The 20,861-nt window shown below is 49.6% G+C and overlaps 1 protein-coding gene across 1 annotated transcript; it reads left to right on the top strand.

The window, feature by feature from the left end:
* LOC102177379 (myeloid-associated differentiation marker) lies at nt 1,712-20,042 on the top strand. The gene is made up of 2 exons (XM_018065852.1): nt 1,712-3,214; nt 19,303-20,042. The coding sequence occupies exons 1-2, from the start codon at nt 2,914-2,916 to the stop codon at nt 20,040-20,042; spliced, it is 1,041 nt and encodes a 346-aa protein (XP_017921341.1). The 5' UTR covers nt 1,712-2,913.

The following is a 20,861-nucleotide window of genomic DNA, read 5'->3' as shown; positions in this document are numbered from 1 at the left end:
CTTGGTCAGCGAGTCCCTCATGTGAGCCCACCCTGGGCAATTCTTTTATTGAAGCACAGAGACATTTCCAGAGAAGGCGATGGCACCCCACTCCAGTATTCTTGCCTGGAAAATCCCATGGATGGAGGAGCCTGGAAGGCTGCAGTCCATGGGGTCCCGAAGAGTCGGACACGACTGCGCGACTTCACTTTCACTTTTCACTTTCATGCATTGGAGAAGCAAATGTCAACCCACTCCAGTGTTCTTGCCTGGAGAATCCCAGGGAGGGGGGAGCTTCGTAGGCTGCCGTTTATGGAGTCGCACAGAGTCGGACACGACTGAAGCGACTTAGCAGCAGCAGCAGCAGAGATATTTCCATCCTCCTGGGAAGTGAGGTCGCAGGGTTGTGTTCAATTTGATTTAGAAAAATATAAGAATATGAGGTTCTTGCACTGAGACTTGAAGAGGCCAATGCATACTTGCTTTTGTGGATAAAAAATTAGCCAATAGTCAGACAACTGAAGAAAGAATTGGAAATTTTATTGGAACCAACCTGAGAAGTTTAACTGGGGAGACAGTCTCTCAAGAAGCTCCAAGAGCTGTTTTGAGAAGATCAGGTTTGGAGGTCAGTGTTTATGTGATTTGGGGAAGGACATGAAACCAGCTCACGTCCTGGTAGAAGGTTGCTTCACTCAGGAAGAACAGATATCATGTTTAATGCTATTGACTATGCCAAAGCCTTTGACTGTGTGGATCACAAGAAACTGTGGAAAATTCTGAAAGAGATGGGAATACCAGACCACCTAACCTGCCTCTTGAGAAATCTGTATGCAGGTCAGGAAGCAACAGATAGAACTGGACATGGAACAACAGACTGGTTCCAAATAGGAAAAGGAGTACAGCCAAGGCTGTATATTGTCATCCCTGGCTTATTTAACTTCTATGCAGAGTACATCATGAGAAACGCTGGACTGGAAGAAACACAAGCTGGAATCAAGATTAATGGGAGAAATATCAATAACCTCAGATATGCAGATGACACCACTCTTATGGTAGAAAGTGAAGCGGAACTGAAAAGCCTCTTGATGAAAGTAAAAGAGGAGAGTGAAAAAGTTGGCTTAAAGCTCAACATTCAGAAAACGAAGATCATGGCATCCGGTCCCATCACTCCATGGGAAATAGATGGGGAAACAGTGGAAACAGTGTCAGACTTTATTTTGGGGGGCTCCAAAATCACTGCAGATGGTGATTCAAGCCATGAAATTAAAAGATGCTTACTCTTTGGAAGAAAAGTTATGACCAACCTAGATAGTATATTCAAAAGCAGAGACATTACTTTGCCGACTAAGGTCTGTCTAGTCAAGGCTATGGTTTTTCCAGTAGTCATGTATGGATGTGAGAGTTGGACTGTGAAGAAGGCTGAGTGCCGAAGAATTGATGCTTTTGAACTGTGGTGTTGGGGAAGACTCCTGAGAGTCCCTTGGACTGCAAGGAGATCCAACCAGTCCATTCTGAAGGAGATCAGCCCTGAGATTTCTTTGGAAGAAATGATGCTAAAGCTGAAGCTCCAGTACTTTGGCCACCTCATGCGAAGAGTTGACTCATTGGAAAACACCCTGATGCTGGGAGGGATTGGGGGCAGGAGGAGAAGGGGACGACAGAGGATGAGATGGCTGGATGGACTCGATGGACGTGAGTCTGAGTGAACAGGGAGGCCTGGCGTGCTGCGCTTCATGGGGTTGCGAAGAGTCAGACACGACTGAGCGACTGAACTGAACTGAATTGAACCAAATATTTAACAAATCAGTTCTAACTGCAAGAGAGTGGAGGAATTTAGAGACCTATTCAGGGGGCACACTGTTCTTTAGACTAGAAAACATACATGAGTTAGGATGTATGAAAATTTAAAACTCATTTTTCTTCTTGGTTACAGAGTCATACTCTAGTTTTGCCAATCGGCCAACATGCGTTCCAGTGGACTTCTAGAAGGGATAGATATGGCCCCCTCACTTCACTTTGCTTCTCCCCCAAACATATTTCAAATAAACAAATTCTTCTCCAAGAAGAGGCACACACAGAGTCATCAACAAGCCATGTCCTGTGGTGTCCAGACTGACCACAAAGTTCCAAAGGGCAAATGATTTGCCCAAACAGGAGGGAATGGGGGGCTTCCAGGGCTCACACCCTCTACTCACTCAGTCAGGAGCTCAGCTGCTCCTTCAGAGGCCAGTTTGCAGTCTCTCAACAGAAAGTGAAAGCAGGCTGTGAGCAAGCAGTGGGGAGGGACAGAGGAAATCCTGGAAACTAACAAATTCAGCAGCTGCTGGCTCAACCCTGTAGATCCTCCCCGGCCTTCCCAGCTGTACTCCTCTCCTCGTCACAGAGGGAGCTGGAAGGGCTGGAGCCCCAGGGACCTGACTCCTGCCTGGATGCCCAACGCTGTTCCCCAGCTCAGGCTCAGGCTGCTCTTCACTGAAGAAGCCAATACAGAGAAAAGCACTGGGTAGAAGAAAAGTCACTTTACATTAAGGAAGCCAGCCACCAGGGGAGAAGGCGGATCACTGTGCAAGAGAACCAACCCCCAGCACTGCAAGGCTCAGCCCACATTTATACAAGGAGGGAGGCAGGAAACGGATGTGGGCTACACCCTGAGAGTATTGGAGACTTGACATTAAATACCAGGCGCCTTGCTGGGGACTAAGAACACGCGTGTGGCCCTTACTTTGTTAAGATCAGTGCATTGTTCTAAAGATCAGCGGCTGTATCCTTCTGAAAAATCAAGGACAGAGGGAGAGCTGAACTGGCCCATTGAAAGAGGAAACAGAACATCCAACTCCGGAGCCGCGTTTACCTATTCACAAGACTTTGGGTGGAAAGCAAGCAAGGTTACATACAGCACCGCAGCCCGTGACCTGCCTGACCGTCAGGAGCGCTATGAGCTCGTCCTCTGGCTGGAGCCTCTTCCTCCGCATGGGGCAGCTGCTCTCCACCCTCGTGCCCATCTGGCTGACCAGGGAGGACACTCTGGAGGTGCGTGTAATCAACTGGTGCCTGTTCATCTGGCCCATCTGCTTCAGCCTGACCCTTCTCGGCTTCATACTGGAGTTGGGCAGTCTCTTCAAACTGCCGTTAGGTAGCTTCCAGTGCCTTCTCCGCTTGTATGATAAGTTCCAGTCCCTCCTCCGCTTGTATCGGGATGGCGTTCTCTACGCCTTTGGCTCTTACTTTGCCGTCGGCTGCCGTCATCTTCGGCCCCACCTACATCCAGTTCTATGATCCAGGCCCCGCCCGAAACCGCGCCATCACCGCCACTGCCTTCTCCTGTGCGGCTGCTCTGCTTTACGCCATCGAAGTGGCCTGGGTCTGTCGCCGACCCGGTAGAATGCCCTGCTTTCGGCCAACATTCCCAGGTGTGCTCAGGAGGCTGGAGAACTATGCGGCCAACATCATCTTCGCCTTCATCTGCAACACTGACCTGTACGTGCACCAGCCAGCCCTGGTGTGGTGTGTGGCCGTGTACTCCAGCTGCTTCGTCCTGGGGGTCATGAACTTCCTTATGAATGGGTGTCACTGTGACAACGACAAAAAGCTTCCCCTCCGCTTCCCCCTTTTGCTGTGGGTGCAGACTGTGCTCTCCGTCCTCCTCTACACCACCGCAGTGATCCTCTGGCCCCTCTACCAGTTCCACGAGAAGCTGGGGGGGCAGCCCCAGCAGTCCAGCGATATAAGCTGCAGTGATCAACTCAACATCTTTGTCTGCATCTGGGACCAGCGACTGGCTGTGGCCATCCTGACAGGCATCAACCTGCTGGTTTACACGGCTGACTTGGTGTATCTAGTCCGAGAAGCTTTTGTAGGTGGCTCAGACGTAGAGAATCTGCCTGCAATGCGGCAGACTTGAGTTCGCTCCCTTAGGCATGAAGATCCCTGTGAGAAGGAAGTGGCAACCACTCCAGCTTTTCGCCTAGGAAATCCAGCGGACAAAGGCATCTAGCTGGCTTCAGTCCGTGGGCTCGCAAACAGTCAGGCACAACTGAGCGACTAACACCTTCCCTTTCACACAAGGCTAGCCCGGGGACACTTAGTTCTCTTCACTGCAGTTTCCCCACCAATTTCTGACATCCCCTAACATCCTCTTCCTGGCTCCCTCTCTCCTCTCACATCCTTCTCCATTCATCTCATTCTCTTTTCTCTTTCCTTCCCCTCCCAGCCCTGCCAGTGCCCCTGGACTTGTCGGTCTTGGAGCTTCAGATGTGGAGATGGCGGCCGGCTCCCTCCCCTCTGTCCACCTTCTCTGCTTGTTTCCTTTTGGCTGCTGGGCCCTGTTTATTAGTCACACCCTCCTGATTATGAAACAGACTGGGACCTGAGACCCTTTGCCGCAACGCTTGCACATGGACACATGTCTCCTCCAGAAACAAAATGCAAGGAAATTGCATGGGCCCAAAAATAATTTTGTGCTTGTGCAGTGGGGCCAACTCCAGACAAAAATAAAAAGAGACCAAAAAAGAGAAAAGAAAAACCCAACTGCAACTTGTAAAGAGCCTGAGCAAAAAGGAGGACTTGGGAGAAAAGCAGGGTATTGAGCATGCCCCCCCGCACACACCACCACCCAAGGGGTGAGCAAACCACCTCCACCACCCCTCCATCCTGACCCTTGGACACCGCCTACCCTCACCATGTATAAGCAGCACGGTTTCCCCACATCCTCTGCCTCATGGAGCGAGCAAGGGAATCTGTTACTTTTCCTCACTTCCCCCTGTTTCTACAGGGGCCCCAATAAAGTCTTGCCTGAATTTCTTGTCTGGCTTCTAGTCAGTCTCCATTGACTGAGGGGGCCAAGAACCCTGGTTGGTATATATTTTGTGGCCCCCAACGTGGGGCATTTGTCCCCTCCGGGGAGATGATTTGGCACCTCATAGACCACCGAAAGCAGCTTCCTTATGGGTGACAAGTGGCCGTCTGACCCTCCTGTTTCAACGTCACCGCGTTTGGTAAGTCTGTCCCTGGCCCTGGCGGCCCTCAGTCCCCTCATTCAGGCAGCTCTCTCCCCCTCCCCTTTCCTTTCCCTCTTTTGAGATCTCTCCACTTTTCTCTCTGCCCTCTCCCCTCTCTGTCCTCTCTTATTTCTGTCCTTTCTTCCAAGAGAGAGGACATCAGGCAGCTACAGCTGCCTCAGCCCCTCTCAGTCATGAGACCCGCTCCCTTCGGCCGGCAATGGCTCACCTTGACAGGTGACAGCAGGAAGTGGGAGAGGCTCGCCGCACACCATGCGGACGGTGGTGCCCGGGCTCTGCCTGACCGGAGGCTGCTGGGGGGAGAGAGGTTCGCCCACACGTGTGTCGCGGCTGGAAGTCTGATCATCTCACTCTTCTCCAGGTTTATTGTCCTGCTGAGGCAGGAGAGAGATAGGCATTTATGATTGGTCTCTGGTTTTCACTTCTTAAGGATGAGAACAAGTGGAACTTCAGGCTGGACACTTACAACTGGCCTCCTGTTTGCATTTCCTGAGACGGGCGTTAGGTGGGCTCCAGGCTGGCATTTACCATCAGCCTCCTATTTGCTTTCCGAAATGGGAGTAACAGAAAGAGATCAAGCAGCCTTGTCTCCGTGGACACCTGAAGGGAATAGTCACGGCAGGAACAGAGAGGGGCTAAACCTTGCTCGAGTAAAGGATGAAGAGATTTTCCCCCTCTTTGGGCAAGAGAGAACCTACACATGTGCAGAAAGGCTCCTTAGGGGCCAAAAGTCAGGGGACAATGCCAGGCCATAAAGAGTCTTGCTTCTCCCAGAAGCCTTTGTAGCAAGATCCCTCTTGGTTGAGAGGTGTGTGCACACCTAGGGGCAAGGTTCTGAGACAAATCAGCCAGGGGTCAAAGCAGGATGTCTGGCCAGAGGGAAGACAAAGAACTGCCCTACAGAACTGATTTAACCACCTCTTTCCTGAGCTCCTCCTCACTAGGGGGCATGCCGACACCCTTTCTCTCCGAGTGTTCATCTCTGCCTTGCTTCTGTCTTAGCTCAACTAAGTTTCTCAGCGTCCTCTTCCACTTCTTGCCCTGCTGTGTCTCTGATAATAAACTTTGTACCTGCGTTTAAGGTTTTTGCTTCCATGAGAAATGCATTTTTCAGTCCGGGAAGAGTCAGGGGGAAATAGCTTTAGCCTCTAGCCCTTGCTGGTCTGTGGCTAGGATTCCTGGCTTTCATCCAGGCTGTATGTGTGTGTGTTCAGTTGCTTAGACATGTCCAGCTCTTTGCAACCCCATGGACTGTAGCCGCCAGGCTCCTCTGTCCATGAGATTGTCCAGGCAAGAATATTGGAGTGGGGTGCCATTTTCTACTTCAGGGGAACTTCCAGGGGATTGAACCAGTGTCGCTTTCATCTCCTGCATTGGCTGGTGGATTCTTTACCACTGGGAAGCCAGGCTACTCAGGTTCAATTCCTGGGCAGGGAATTAAGATCTCACTTCACACCGCTTCTCACTACTGCCTCACTGAGATCAGAATCGTGTGACAGGCTGACTGTGAGGTTCCTGAGGATAGTCCAGCGGGACAGGTTAGGAGTTTAAGAAGAGGCTAGTGAATCATGAGGCTTCCCAGGTGACGCTAGTGGCAAAGAACCTGCCTGCCAATGCAGGTAGACGTAAGAGACGCAGGTTCAATCCCTGGGTAGGAAAGATCCCCTGGAGGAGGGCATGGCAACCCACTGCAGTATCCTTGCCTGGAGAATCGGATGGACAGAGGAGCCTGGTGGGCTACTGTCTGTAGGGCTGCACAGAGTCAGACACGACTTAACCGACGTAGCACGCACGCATGCAGTTCGTCATCTCCTAAGGGAATAATTGAAGTTACCAACATGCATACAATTTCCCAGAAAGACTAGGCAGTGTGAGAAGCAGAGATGGCTGAGAGGGGAGAACTGAGAAAACACTGATACTTAAGCAGCAGGCAGAGGAAGAATCTGCCAAGAAGTAGGCAGGATCAAGAGGAAAAGATCAAGAGGCTCCTGTCATTTAAATAATAATAATAGAGAAGAGAGTGTCAGGAGGATGTGGTCAACATGGTTACATGTGCAGAGGTTAGCAGAGTTCATGTGGGATAGCACGGAAAAGTGTTCATTGGATGTGACAGTTTGAAAATCTTTGAGAGCCTCAGGACAGAAGCCAGTGCATTTGAGACGGAGAAAGAGAAGGAAAGACTGTAACTACAGGTTTCTCCTGGGGCAGCTAGTGTCTGTGAGGGGAAGGAGAGACAGGGTCACAGTGGAGACGAGCCAAGGATCAAGGGAGCCTACATGATACGCTTGCAGAAGGGCATTTACTACAGGTCAACTTCAACCCAGTGGAACATCCAAATATTGATCCAAGGTCCTAAGGGGAAAATATTCTTTAAAGCCCAAAGCATGATAAAACATGAATCATAAGGAGAGTGGATGAAATCTGCTAGTAAATAAAGAATATTCTGTTGAATAGTGTGAGCATTCAACTGTCTTCAAGTCAAAACAGGAAATGAGAAAGAAGTTGGTAAAAGTCATTACTGTGGCGAGACCCGTGGCCACCACCTCAGGGTCACCCTTCTTGTTTCCTTCATAAACCCGGTTCTGAGCGGAGCACGTTACTATTTCCCGATGCTGTCACTGCTATTGTATGTCGCCTCACAGTTCTTCCAGTTCTTGTTTTACCCACATTGTCCAATATGTTAATAGCAGCCGGTAGATACGTTTGGCTACTTCATTTTTAATTAATTAAAATTAAAGCAGAATTAAAAATTCAACCACTCAGTCCTACCAGCCACATTTCATTACCTATTCCCACATGTTGTTAGAAGTTTATGGGACTGGAGGAGGAAATGGCAACCCACTCCAGTGTTCTTGCCTGAAAAATTCCATGGACAGAAGCCTCGACAGCTACAGTCCTAAGGTTCGCAAAAAGTCGGACACGACTGAGCTGCTGAAGACGCCCTGTGTTGGACGGGCAGGTACTGAACTCTCCCGTCACTGTAGGAAGCTCTCCTGGGCTGCCCTGCTGCGTATATTCCGAGGCTATGTTGTCAGATGCATCTATGTGTGTGCTTGCCATGTCTTCTTCACCTACGTTCATCAATTCATAAAATAGTTCCTTATCCCATATGATGTTGGTGACCTTAAATTCTATTTGTCAAAATTCAAATCTGTAACCCAGGCTTTAGTCGATGTACATTTACCCAAAGAATCGTCTCTGCATTGGTTTATTCCCTGCCACATCGGAAATTTTCATATCTACACAAATGTCCCAGGTTTCTGGCCAATTGAAGTGATAACAGAACCACAGAAAAGGAGGGGTTTATTCACACAAAATGGAGCCTATCAACTTTGTTGAACAAGTCCACTAAGAAATTCATGCTTATTGATTCAAGTCAGTTTCACTTTCAGATTTATTCAGCGATTTCTTTCCTGCTCTGGTTGATTTCTTACTGAATGTCCCCATCTACTGGTAAATAGTGAGAAAGTACACTGTTTCCTTAAATCCCATCAGTCCCTCTTGTAGGCTGAAAAAAAAAAATTCTCCAGAGAGATTTCCATGTCAAATTCCTGTACCTTACCAAAGTTACTTTATTTGGGGGAAAGAACATTGCAGATCTGATTAAGATAAAAATCTTGAGCTAAGAAGCTAATCCTGGATTTCTGGGTGAGCCCTGAATGTGATAATAAGTGTTCTTATCAAAGAGATGTAGAACTCTCCCTGGTGGTCCAGTGGTTAAGACTGCGCGTCCACTTCAGGAGGCGCGGATTCGATCCCTGATTGGTGAGCTAAGATCCCACATGCCTCAAGCTGTGGCCAATAAAGAAGGAGGTCATAGCCCAGCACACACGGAGGAGACGGTGGTGTGAAGATGGAGGCAGAGATTAGGAGTGATGTTGCCAGAAGCCCTGGAACACTGTGGAAAACCAGCAGCTACCAGCAGCTGGACGGCAAGGAATGGGTTCTTCCCCAGGTTTTCCAGAGGAGTGGGACCCTGCTGATATCTTGAGTTCAGATATTTGGCCTCCTGAATGGTGAAAGAATAACTTTCTGCTATTTTAAGCCATCAAGGTTATGGTAACCTGTTTCAGCAGCCCGAGGAGACTACAGTAAGTCCCTACATATAAATGAATTTTGTTCTGAGAGCACATTTGTAAGTCCAATTTTTTCATGAGTCCAGCAAAGTTAGCCTAGGTACCCAACTAACACAATCAGCTATATAGTACTGTACGGTAACAGGTTTAGAATACTTGCCACATAATCATACATAAAAAGCAAACATAAACATTTTTAGCCTTACAGTACAGTATCTTGACAAGCACTGTAAAACTTGAAAAGGTCAGTACAAGGCTGGCATTAGAGAGGCTGGCGTCGACTGAACAGTCAAGTACCAGCTGCATCTGTGCTGCCTGTACGCTTGCTTCTGGACGTCCTGGACTTGAAATAAAGGTAATGCACTACCGTACCTTGGGCTTCCCTGGTGCCTCAGCAACAAAGAATCCACCTGCAATGCTGGAGACCAGATCCATCCCTGGGTCGGGTAAATCCCTGGAGGAGGAAATGGCAGCACACTTCAGGATTCTTGCCTGGGAAATCCCATGGACAGAGGAGTCTGGCAGGCTACGGTCCCTGGGGCCGCAAGAGTCTGGCACGACTCAGCGACTAAACCACCACCGACACCACGACTGCACCCTATGCAGCACTATACGGTAAAGCTCACAGAGCTCAAGCCCTCGGAGAGGATGCAAGCACGTGACGCTGTGCGCCAGACAGTGAACTAACTTTTGTAAATGGGCATTCCTATCTTTGAGTTCACAGCATAAAGCTTCATCTGTACGGGGCTTCCTATAATATATTCCCATGACTCTCCTATCTTCTGCTGAAACCCAGAACTATAGCTGTGTTCCTGCAGCGGGGTTTCTAATTTCTCAACTTCTCCCAACTATAATCCAAAATACCTCTGTATCTCCGCCTTTTCTAACAACAACAATTCAAGGGCATCTGCCATCTGCCTCTGGGGAGGCTGAATCCTGTGCTGTGGCAGCTGCTGACCTTTGACACTCCCTGGTGAAGGACAGGAAAGCCTGACATGGGATCATGGGATCGCAAAGAGTTGGACACGACTTAGCAACTGAACAATAAAAATGACCCTGCAATCCCATCCTGGGCATATACGCAGAACTGACTCATTGGAAAAGACCCTGATACTGGGAAAGATTTAAGGCAGGAGAAGGGGACAACAGAGAATGAGATGGTTGGATGGCACCACGAACTCAATAGACATGAGTTGGAGCAAGCTCTGGGAGTTGCTGATGGACAGGGAAGCCTGGCGTGCTGCAGACCATGGGGTCGCAAAGAGTCAGACACGACTGAATGACTGAACTGAATATTCACGGCAGCACTGTTTACAGTAACCAAGATATGGACGCAGCCTAAGGTGTCCCTGTCACAGCCCTGGAACCCCTCCAGGCCCCTGTTCTCCTCTCTCAGTACCAGTCCAGGCCCCTCTTCCATGGAAAGGTTGGCTCCATGCCTGCATCTCTTCTGGGTCAGAAGACCCCTACTGGGCTGCCCCAGGGCCCCTGGGAACCTGGGATCCCCCTCCCCCCGCCCGTCATCTCCACTCTGCCCCCACCCCCACCCTAGTCCCGGGTGCCTTCTCAGGCGTCCTGCACGGGCCTCCTCTTTCAGCTCCTGCCCTTAAAACGGGGTGATCATCCGACCATCCCCACCCCCTCCCTGGGATGCCCTGAAAGGCTCCACGTCAGCATCAGACACAGCATCCTTGTTCACTTCCAATCCCTTCTTTCCTGGTTTGGAAGCTGCTGACCAGTCTCCCAGGCCAGGAAAATCCTCATCAGGTAGGACTTCTAGATCTTTCCAGACTCCCACCTGGATGGCAGCTTTGGAGCCCAACACTGTGTTAATCTATTCTGTGCTTGCTCAGTGTGGCCCCACCTTGGAGTCATGGCTTGGGGTCTCCCTTCCTCAGTGAGGAAGAGTCACATGTGAAGGCAACAGTGGGGGAGGGGATTCACAGCAGTCCCTACGTCTCATGTCCCCACAGCCTTGCTCTCACCCCAGGGCTCCTCCCTGTGCACCCTTGAAGCCACCCTCCTCTGGTGGGGGCTGTGTCCCCTCAGATGGCAGCTCCTTCTCGTGATGGCTGCAGGGCGGAGAGGCCAGGACACATGTGTCTTCAGGGGCGGAGGAAGGAGGTCGTGGCCCTGAAGGCATGTCCTGCATCCCTGGGCTCCCACCCACGGGCCCTGCTGATGTGTGGGCTGTAGAGCAAAGTGTTCAAACTCACAGCTTTGGCATTTCCATATGGGGTTCCCCTTCCAATCTTCTGACCTTAGGGAAGCCACTTGATTCCCCAAGCCTTAGTTTTCTCATCTGTAAAATGGAGTTAGCAGCACAATCCACAGGCCCTTTTCTGAAACGCTTGGGGTAAGATATTCTTTAGAATTCGGAATTTTTCAGCTTCAGACAGGTGACATGGTACATCTACTCTCTATGACATCAGACCCCCCTTGTAATCAGACACATTCGTGTTTCTACAACTGAACTTTTGAATAGGCACAAGTGAAATAACAAAGATCATAACATGTCTCATGTGTCTTCAGATTTTGTTAAAAAAGAATTGGCAAATATTTGTTTTCAATTTTGAAATATTGAAGGTTGAGATTTTTAAATATCTCTTTCAGTTTGGAAATATTGAGGGTTGAGACTTGAAGGGTTGGGATTAAAGATAAGAACCGTACTACCATGTATCTCTATAGATAATGGCACTCACAGCCCAGAGAGATACAAAAGGTTCATGTTTGAGGCCAGACCCAGCCCAGCTGTGAGCTTTGGGATAAGACAAGTCTCCTGATGAGGTCAAAGGTGATGGGCGGGGAGAATCATTCTGGAGTGGCTGTGGTCGCGGTGGTGGTTTAGTCACTCAGTCGTGTCCAAGTCCTGAGACCCTATGGACTGCTGCCTGCCAGGCTCCTCTGTCCATGGGATTTCCCAGGCAAGAATACTGGAGTGGGCTGCCATTTCATTCTCCCAGGGATCTTTCCCACCCAGGGATCAAACAGGCATCTCTGGTGTCCCCTTCCCTCCTTCTGCTCTGTCTCCTTCCTGCTTAGTGTGGTTGCCCAAGTCCTATTTTGCTTCTTTCTCTTGCTTCTTTCATCTTTTCTGCATTTTCTGCTTTTTGCCCCTTTCCCGGTCATCCTTGGTTTTCTCATCTCCTGTGTCCTGACCACCTCTCCCCATCTTCCTTCTTCTGATCCATCAGGACCTGAGACTCCTCCCTTCCTTGCCCACCGCCCCCTCCTGCCTCCTAAGGTGCTGACTGCACAGCATACAGCCCTCTGTGTGATTTGGCCCCCCATCTCCCATGGGAGGGGAATGTACAGGGCACCTGCCCTTTAACTTTAACTAAAATCTCTGGAGGTCTATAATTTTTAGTGGAAGGATCTTGAACCAGAGACCCTGGGCCCTGGGCCCCACCTGGGTGTTTCAGCCCCACCTGAGATTGGCTCCAGAATTTGTGCAGGCTCACTAAACACCCGCTGCCTAGAGGCCATCTTAGAGGAAGCCAGGGGTAGATACTGTCCATCCCAGCTACTCTCTGGGGAATCCAAGTAGGAGTTGGTGAAGCAACACAAAAACTTTAAGACACCTGTCTGCAGTATTGGAGAGGGGCAGCGATGTGGGCCTGCTGCCTCAGTGATCAACACAGCAGGTCCTGCCTCTGCAGGGAGAGGAGCAGGGCCACTGCAGCCTTAAGGTGTGTTAGCCTGGGATTTCTTTTTTCTTTCTTCTGGTCAGGAGGACAAAACTTATTGGGTGACTTGTTCTTAAAGAGAAAGTTTCTTTCAGAATTTTTTGGGCAGGTGGTTTGGGGGTTGGGGGTGGGGTGGTTGTTGCTGCTTCCATTGTGAAAGAAATTGCATTGTTTGAGTGTGAGGTGACACGTATGTGTGTTTCTGTGCACCTGTTGCTTTCTGAGGCCGCTTCCTGATTTTCTGGAATCAGGTAAAATAAGTAGATAATTAAAATTTTTCTTCTACGTCTTTTTGTTCCCATCAGCCCCTGCTGTCAATCATCATGAAAAGACTTGTTGATGGAGGTCTTCTCCATCAACTGTGTGTGCTGAAGGGCTGGGGGAAGCGCTGGTCACCAAGTAGGTGGGTTTGAGGGCCCCAGCTTCCCCTCCACAGACCTCTGGACCCAAGGCATCTCCCTTCTCTCTGCCTTTGGAGACAGGCCTGTGTGGGCCTATGCCAGCCTGTCTGCTTTGGAGTCAGAGCAGATGTGACTGTGAATCCAGTCACGGACCCCAGATCTGCCTCCCTTCACTCTGGGCTTCTGTTTCATCTTCCCCTGCTTATGGTCGGCTCTCTATATGCCCAGCAGGAAGGAACTTCTTTTGCTAAAGGAAACAGAAGCTCCCTAAACAGGGCAAGAGCATTTGGGCTGCTGAGCTGGACTCTGAAGAAGTGGAAAGTCCAGAACGTGACGGAACAAGGGAGTCTGGGAGACCTCAGACTGTGGGGGCGCCTGGATGTAGTTTCTCATTTTGACAAGAATCACTGGAGAGTTGGACCCCTGGGAAGTGACTGAGGAAACTCAGGTTGTGAGAGAGAAACATGGTCCCCACCAAGCAGAGGTCATGGGGAAGGAGGGTCTGTGTAATCAGGGAGGATGTGACCAATAAACAGGGCCCAGCAGCCAAGAGGAAACAAGCAGAGAGGGTGGCCAGAGGGGAGGGAGCTGGCTGCCATCTCCACCTCTGAGTCTCCAGGACTGACAAGTCCAGGCGCCCTGGGAAGGGGGGGGCTGGGAGGGACCAGGGGTCTCTGGCACCCCTCCCCCCATCTAGCAGATGAGGAAACTGACTCAGCAGCAGTGAGACCCTCCTCATGGGATGGGACAGGTTTGTGCAGAACTAGGGTGGATGGCGCAGAATCCCAGCCTGGAGGATGCTGCCGACACCACTTGTCACTAGCAGCGCGAGGCTGTGGACAGCCTGGGGACTAGGACACCTGGTCCTGACTCTGACTCTGCCACACACAGGGTGACTCTGGACAGGTGCTCCCATCCCTGGGGTCCAGCTGCTCCTCCTCTACGACGAGAAGACTAAGGGGATCTCACTCATTTTTGTCTGACTCTTTCTGACCACATGGACTGCAGCCCACCCTGCTCATCTGTCATGGGATTTCCCAGGCAAGACTACTGGGTTGGGTTGCCATTCCCTTCTCCAAGGAATCTTCCCAACCCAGGGATCAAACCCGGGTCTCCTGCATTGCAGGAGGATTCTTTACCATCCGAGCATCAGGGAAGCCCCTGTGATGAGAAGCTTGAACTAAATACAGGATGATTACGCTTTCTTTTGGGTGCCACAGTGAGGGGACTGGACCAGCCTTGGAACTGTGACAAATGGCCCTTAACCTCTCAGTTCAGCTCAGTTCAGTCACTCAGTCGAGTCCGACTCTGTAACCCCATGGACTGCAGGACGCCAGGCTTCCCTGTCTATCACCAACTTCGGCTGCTGCTGCTGCTGCTGCTGCTAAGCCACTTCAGTCGTGTCCGACTCTGTGCAACCCCATAGACAGCAACCCACCAGGCTCCCCTGTCCCTGGGATTCTCCAGGCAAGAACACTGGAGTGGGTTGCCATTTCCTTCTCCAATGCATGAAAGTGAAAAGTGAAAGTGAAGTCGTTCAGTCGTGTCTGACTCTAGCGACCCCATGGACTGCAGCTTACCAGGCTCCTCCGTTCATGGGATTTTCCAGGCAAGAGTACTGGAGTGGGGTGCCATTGCCTTCTCTGACCAACTCACGGAACTTGCTCAAACTCACGTCCATTGAGTCAGTGATGCCATCCAACCATCTCATCCTCTGTCATCCCCTTCTCCTCACACCTTCAATCTTTCCCAGCATCATGGTCTTTTCCAATGAGTCAGGTATTGGAGCTTCAGCTTCAGCATCAGTCCTTCCAAAGAACACCAAGGACTGATCTCCTTTAGGATGGACTGGTTGGATCTCCAGAGTCTTCTCCAACACCACAGTTCAAAAGCATTGATTCTTCAGTGCTCAGCTTTCATTATAATCCAACTCTCATATCTGTACACGACTACTGGAAAAAGCATATCTTTGACCAGATGGACCTATGTTGACAAGGAATGTCTCTGCTTTTTAATATTCTGTCTAGGTTGGTCATAGATTTCTTGCAAGGAGCAAACGTCTTTTAATTTCTTGGCTGCAGTCACCATCTGCAGTAACTTTGGAGCCCCAGAAAATAAAGTCTCTTCCTGTTTCCTTTGTTTCCCCATCTATTTGCCATGAGGGAATGGGACCATTTGCCATGATCTCAGGTTTCTGAACGTTGAGTTTAAGCCAACTTTTTCACTGTCCTCTTTCACTTTCATCAAGAGGTTCTTAGGATCTTCTTCACTTTTGGCCATAAAGGTGTTGTCATCTGCACACCTGAGGTTATAGACATTTCTCCCGGCAATCTTGATTCCAGCTTGTGCTTCATCCAGCCTGGCATTTCACATGATATACTCTGCATTAAAGGTTGTATACTTTAATATACAACCTTCATGTATACAACCTTGAGGTACTTCTTTCCCGATTTCTCAACAGGAGGAATTGAGCAGCCATCCCATGAACCATGAGGCTTGGACAGCGAGCCCCTCAAGTGAGCCTGCCCTGAACAATTCTCTTCCTGAAGCACAGAGACATTTCCATCCTCCTGGGAAGTGAGGTCCCAGGGTTGTGTTCAATTTGATTTAGAAAAATATAAGAATACGTGGTTCCTGCACTGAGACTTGCAAAGATCAACGCATACTTGCTTTTGTGGATAAAAAATTAGCCAATAGTCAGTCAGACAATCTAAGAAAGAATTGGAAATTTTATTGAAACCAACCTGAGAAGTTTAACTGGGGAGACAGTCTCTCAAGAAGCTCCAAGAGCTGTTTTGAGGAGATCAGGGTTGGAGGTCAGTGTTTATGTGATTTGGGGAAGGACATGAAACCAGCCCATGCCTTAGTAGAAGGTTGCTTCACTCAGCAAGAACAGATATCATGGTTCATGCTTTTAGTGCTTCCTATCAGCATGGACAGATGCAGGAAACTTGGGTTCAGAGAAAAGTCTCCTGAAGATATCCAAGTAAGTGAGGGCAGGTTCTGCCAGTTTTCTGAGTACAAAGTACAATCCTGACCTTTTTCATGACTTCTTTTCAGGGTGGATTGTAGGTCAGTGAATTGCAGCAGCTAGAGACTTGATTCTTGTAGAACTGGGTGGTGGGCAACATTCTTTATCCCACAGTCTATTTGTTTGCATCTTAATCTCAATCAAGGTTTGGGAGGAACCTCCCCAGGTCAGGTGAGGATCCCACTGATGGGCCCCTCGATGTGCAGTTCTTCTTCTAGTTCTGGTAACAGGAGCCCAAATCCCCTGGAACAGTTGTCTTACTTGTCTGTCAGGCTTCAGAAACGGTTCCCTCCTGTTGCTTCTTCCCATATTTCGAGTCATGGATCTTATAAAACTGTATGTAAGGTCACCTGGTCATCACCATGTTTATCAGGGGCTCAATGACACATTTGTTAACGCAAGAGACAACACTCTTGTAAAGTGGTAGACACGAGTAATATGGCCAGTGACATTACTAAGGTCATAGGGAGGCAGTGTCATATAACATCACAAGCCTGGGGTTAGAAGAACAAAAATGGATCTTTCTGTTGGGTCAGGTATTTCTGCCCTTCGGAAGGTGTGGTTAACACATACTGCGGACGCACACTGCACACTTCAGGGCAGGGAGGAGGTCAAAACAGGCAGAGAAGAACTTTGTTTAAATTTTTCTTGTCTTGCCTTAAAATATGAATTTTATTTCATTGCTCCTTAAGATTTGCCTGCCATGGGAACCATGTCCTGGAGCCCTCCCCATCCAGCCCACCTACCCGGGGGTGAAGACTCATGCTTCCTCCCAGTACAGGAGCGAGGGGCAGCAGGGTGGGCGGGCCTTCCCCTGTCCCACCCCCTCCCCTGCCGCCACAGCTCTGATGCCTGACTCCTCCAGTCCTGGTGACTCCAGGATGCTGGGCTCTGGGGTTTGTGGCTGAGAAAGGAGACTAAACACAATAATGGTGACTTCCTGTCCGCCAGTTATTATAAAGGCTGCTGGTCCAAATGCACCTGTGAGCACAGACATACAGGCACGCACACAGACAAACACACACACTGGGCGTGCACGCAGGGACACACCTTTAAATACAGTCAACCGGGCTCTGGTCCTTTAAGAGCTAAGGGGACAGAAAGTCTAGTGTTGGGGGCACAACTGCTTTTTGTAGTGGGCTGGGCCTGCCCCCAGGTCCTGGGGAAAGGTGGGAGTGTGGAGACACTTTTAAGGGCTCCAAGAGATGGGGGCTTGGGTGAGAATAAAAATCTGTTCCATCCTTCCCAGCTCTGAGAAAATTTGGGGCAATTAGCGTATGTGAGTTTGTGGGTTTTTCCCTTTTATCTTTGTATTGAGGTTAAATAAGAATATTACAGTTGTAGGAGAAATTAGGAGAAAGGGCAAGGCTTCATCTGTGACTGACAGCAGGGTTGATGGTATCCAGAAATTCCAGAGAATTAAAAAATTCATGTATATTTACATCTATTTAGATCATATTATGTGCGGGTCCTGGAGAAGCAGGAAGCAGCATCAGAAAACAGCCGACACATAGAAACACACGTTTGTGCAGCACAAACTCAAGCAACACAGTTTCCTCGACTGTGGCATCAGCAGTGCCCGCCCATCCAACACCACCCATCGACAAACTTTGAAAAGAAACTTTTCATGTAAAAATATAGTCACCCAGTAATTTTTGTCCTTGAGACAATAAAAATTAAAGAAAAATAAAACACCCAGGCTAACATCACCTCTAATGCTGGCAGTGGCGATGCCCTTCTCCCTGCAGAGGCAGGACGTGCGGTTTTGATTACTGAGGCGGGAGGGCCACATCGCTGCCCCTCACCAACACTGCAGGCAGCTCTCTTCAAGACCCTGAAGTTCGTCACAGTCCATTGTTTATTCCTCAGAGAGTGACTGGGATCACAAACACCGGCCAAGGCCACCCGAGATCAATACCATTAATTTAGTCCCCTTGTTGGAAGAACCTTTATTATAGAGTAACAGGAAAGCTGCCACTTACCAGATCTTTAAAAATCAGTTCTAATTGCAAAAGAGTGGAGGAATTTAGAGACCCATTCAGGGGGTACACTGTTCTTTAGACTAGAAAACATACATGGGTTAGGATGTATGAAAATGTAAAACTCATTTTTCTTCTTGGTTACAGAGTCATACTCTAGTTTTGCCAATCGGCCAACATGCGTCCCAGTGGACTTCTAGGAGGGATAGATATGGCCCCCTCACTTCACTTTACTTGTTCCCCCAGAACATATTTCAAATAAACAAATCTTCTTCCGGGAGAGGCACACACAGAGTCATAAACAAGCTATGTCCCACACTTGCAGTGTCCAAGCTGACCCCAAAGTTCCAAAGGGCAAACAATTTGCCCAAACAGAAGGGAATGGGGGGCTCCCGGGGCGCACACCCTCTACTCACTCAGTCAAGAGCTCAGCTGCTCCTTCAGAGGTCAGTTTGCTTCTCTAAATGAAAAGTGAAAGTAGGCTATGAGCAAGGAGGGAAGCAGGAAACAGCTGCAGGCTACCTGCTGAGGGTATAGGAGACTTGACAAAACCACCAGGCGCCTTACTGGGGACTGAGAACCTGAGTGTGGCCCTTACTTTGTTAAGATCAGCACATCTGTTCTAAAGATCAGTGGTTGTATCCTTCTGAAAACTCAAGGACAGACAGAGGGAGAGCTGAACCGGCTGAGTGAAACAGGAAACAACATCCAACTCCGGAGCCGTGTTTAACTATCCACAAGACCTTGCGTGGAAAACAAGCAAGGTGACAAACAGCACTGCTGCCCGTGACCTACCTGACCATCACGAACACTATGAGCTTGTTCTCAGGTCTGGACGGCAAGACCATCATGAGCCTCTTCCTCCGCATGGGGCAGCTGCTCTGCACCCTCCTGCCCATCTGGCTGACCAGTAGGGACACTCTGAAGGTGGGTGTAATCAACTGGTGCCTGTACATCTGGTGCATCTGCTTTGGCCTGACCTTTCTCGGCTTCGCACTGGAGTTGGGCAGTCTCTTCAAACTGCCGTTATGTAACATCCGGTCTCTCCTCCGCCTGTCTGATAAGTTCCAGTACCACCTCCCCTTGTCTTGGGATGGCGTTCTCCACGCCTTTGGCTCTTATTTTGCGGTGTTCTGCCTCTCGGCTGCCGTCATCTTCGGCCCCACCTACATCCAGTTCTTTTCTCCAGGCCCCGCCCGAAATCGCGTCATCACCGCCACCGCCTGCTCCTGCGTGGCTGCTCTGCTTTACGCCATCGAAGTGGCCTGGGTCTGTCGCCGACCCAGTAGAGTGTCCTGCTTTTGGCCGACCTTCCCAGGTGTGCTCAGGAGGCTGGAGAACTATGTGGCCAACATCATCTTCGCCTTCATCAGCAACACTGACCTGTCCCTGCACCAGCCGGCCCTGGTGTGGTGCGTGGCCGTGTACCTCATCTGCTTCCTCCTGGGGGCCGTGAACTACTTTGTGAATGGGTGTGACTGTGACAATGACAAAAAGCTGCCTCTCCGCGTCCCCTGTTTGCTGTGGGTGCAGACTGTGGTCTCAGTCCTCCTCTATGCCACCGCAGTGATCCTCTGGCCCCTCTACCAGTTCCAGGAGAAGCTGGGGGAGCAGCCCCAGCGGTCCAGCGATATGAGCTGCAGTGGTCAACTCAACATCTTTGTCTGCGTCTGGGACCAGCGACTGGCTGTGGCCATCCTGACAGTCATCAACCTGCTGGTTTATGTGGCTGACCTGGTGTATTTAGTCCGAGAAGCTTTTGTAGGTGGCTCAAATGGTAAAGAATCTGCCTGCAATGAGGAAGACCTTTCACTCACTGAATCAGGAAGATCCCTTAGAGAAGAAACGCAATCACTCCAGTGTTTTGCCTAGGAAATCCCATGGAAAAGGAGTCTCAGTTCAGTTCAGTTCAGTTCAGTCACTCGGTCGTGTCTGACTCTGTGACCCCATGAATCGCAGCACACCAGGCCTCCCTGTCCATCACCAACTCCCGGAGTTCACTCAGATTCACGTTCATCGAGTCCCTGATGCCATCCAGCCATCTCATCCTCTGTCGTCCCCTTCTCCTCCTGCCCCCAATCCTTGCCAGCATCAGAGTCTTTTCCAATGAGTCAACTCTTCGCATGAGGTGGCCAAAGTATTGGAGTTTCAGCTTTAGCATCATTCCTTCCAAAGAAATCCCAGAGCTGATCTCCTTCAGAATGGACTGGTTGGATCTCCTTGCAGTCCAAGGGACTCTCAAGAGTCTTCTCCAACACCACAGTTCAAAAGCGTCAATTCTTCGGTGCTTGGCCTTCTTCACAGTCCAACTCTCACATCCATACATGACCACAGGAAAAACTATAGCCTTGACTAGACGGACCTTAGTCAGCAAAGTAATGTCTCTGCTTTTGAATATGCTATCTAAGTTGGTCATAATTTTTCTTCCAAGGAGTAAGCGTCTTTTAATTCATGGCTGCAGTCACCATCTGCAGTGATTTGGGAGCCCAAAAAAATAGTCTGACACTGTTTCTACTGTTTCCCCATCTATTTCCCATGAAGTGACGGGACCAGATGCCATGATCTTCGTTTTCTGAATGTTGAGCTTTAAGCCAACTTTTTCGCTTTCTTCTTTCATTTTCATCAAGAGGCTTTTTAGTTCCTCTTCACTTTCTGCCATAAGGGTGGTGTCATCTGCATATCTGAGGTTAT

The sequence above is a fragment of the Capra hircus genome, chromosome 21 (genome assembly GCF_001704415.2).
Source record: "Capra hircus breed San Clemente chromosome 21, ASM170441v1, whole genome shotgun sequence".
Taxonomy (NCBI): Eukaryota; Metazoa; Chordata; class Mammalia; order Artiodactyla; family Bovidae; genus Capra; species Capra hircus.
This window is presented reverse-complemented; position numbering and strand designations above follow the sequence as displayed.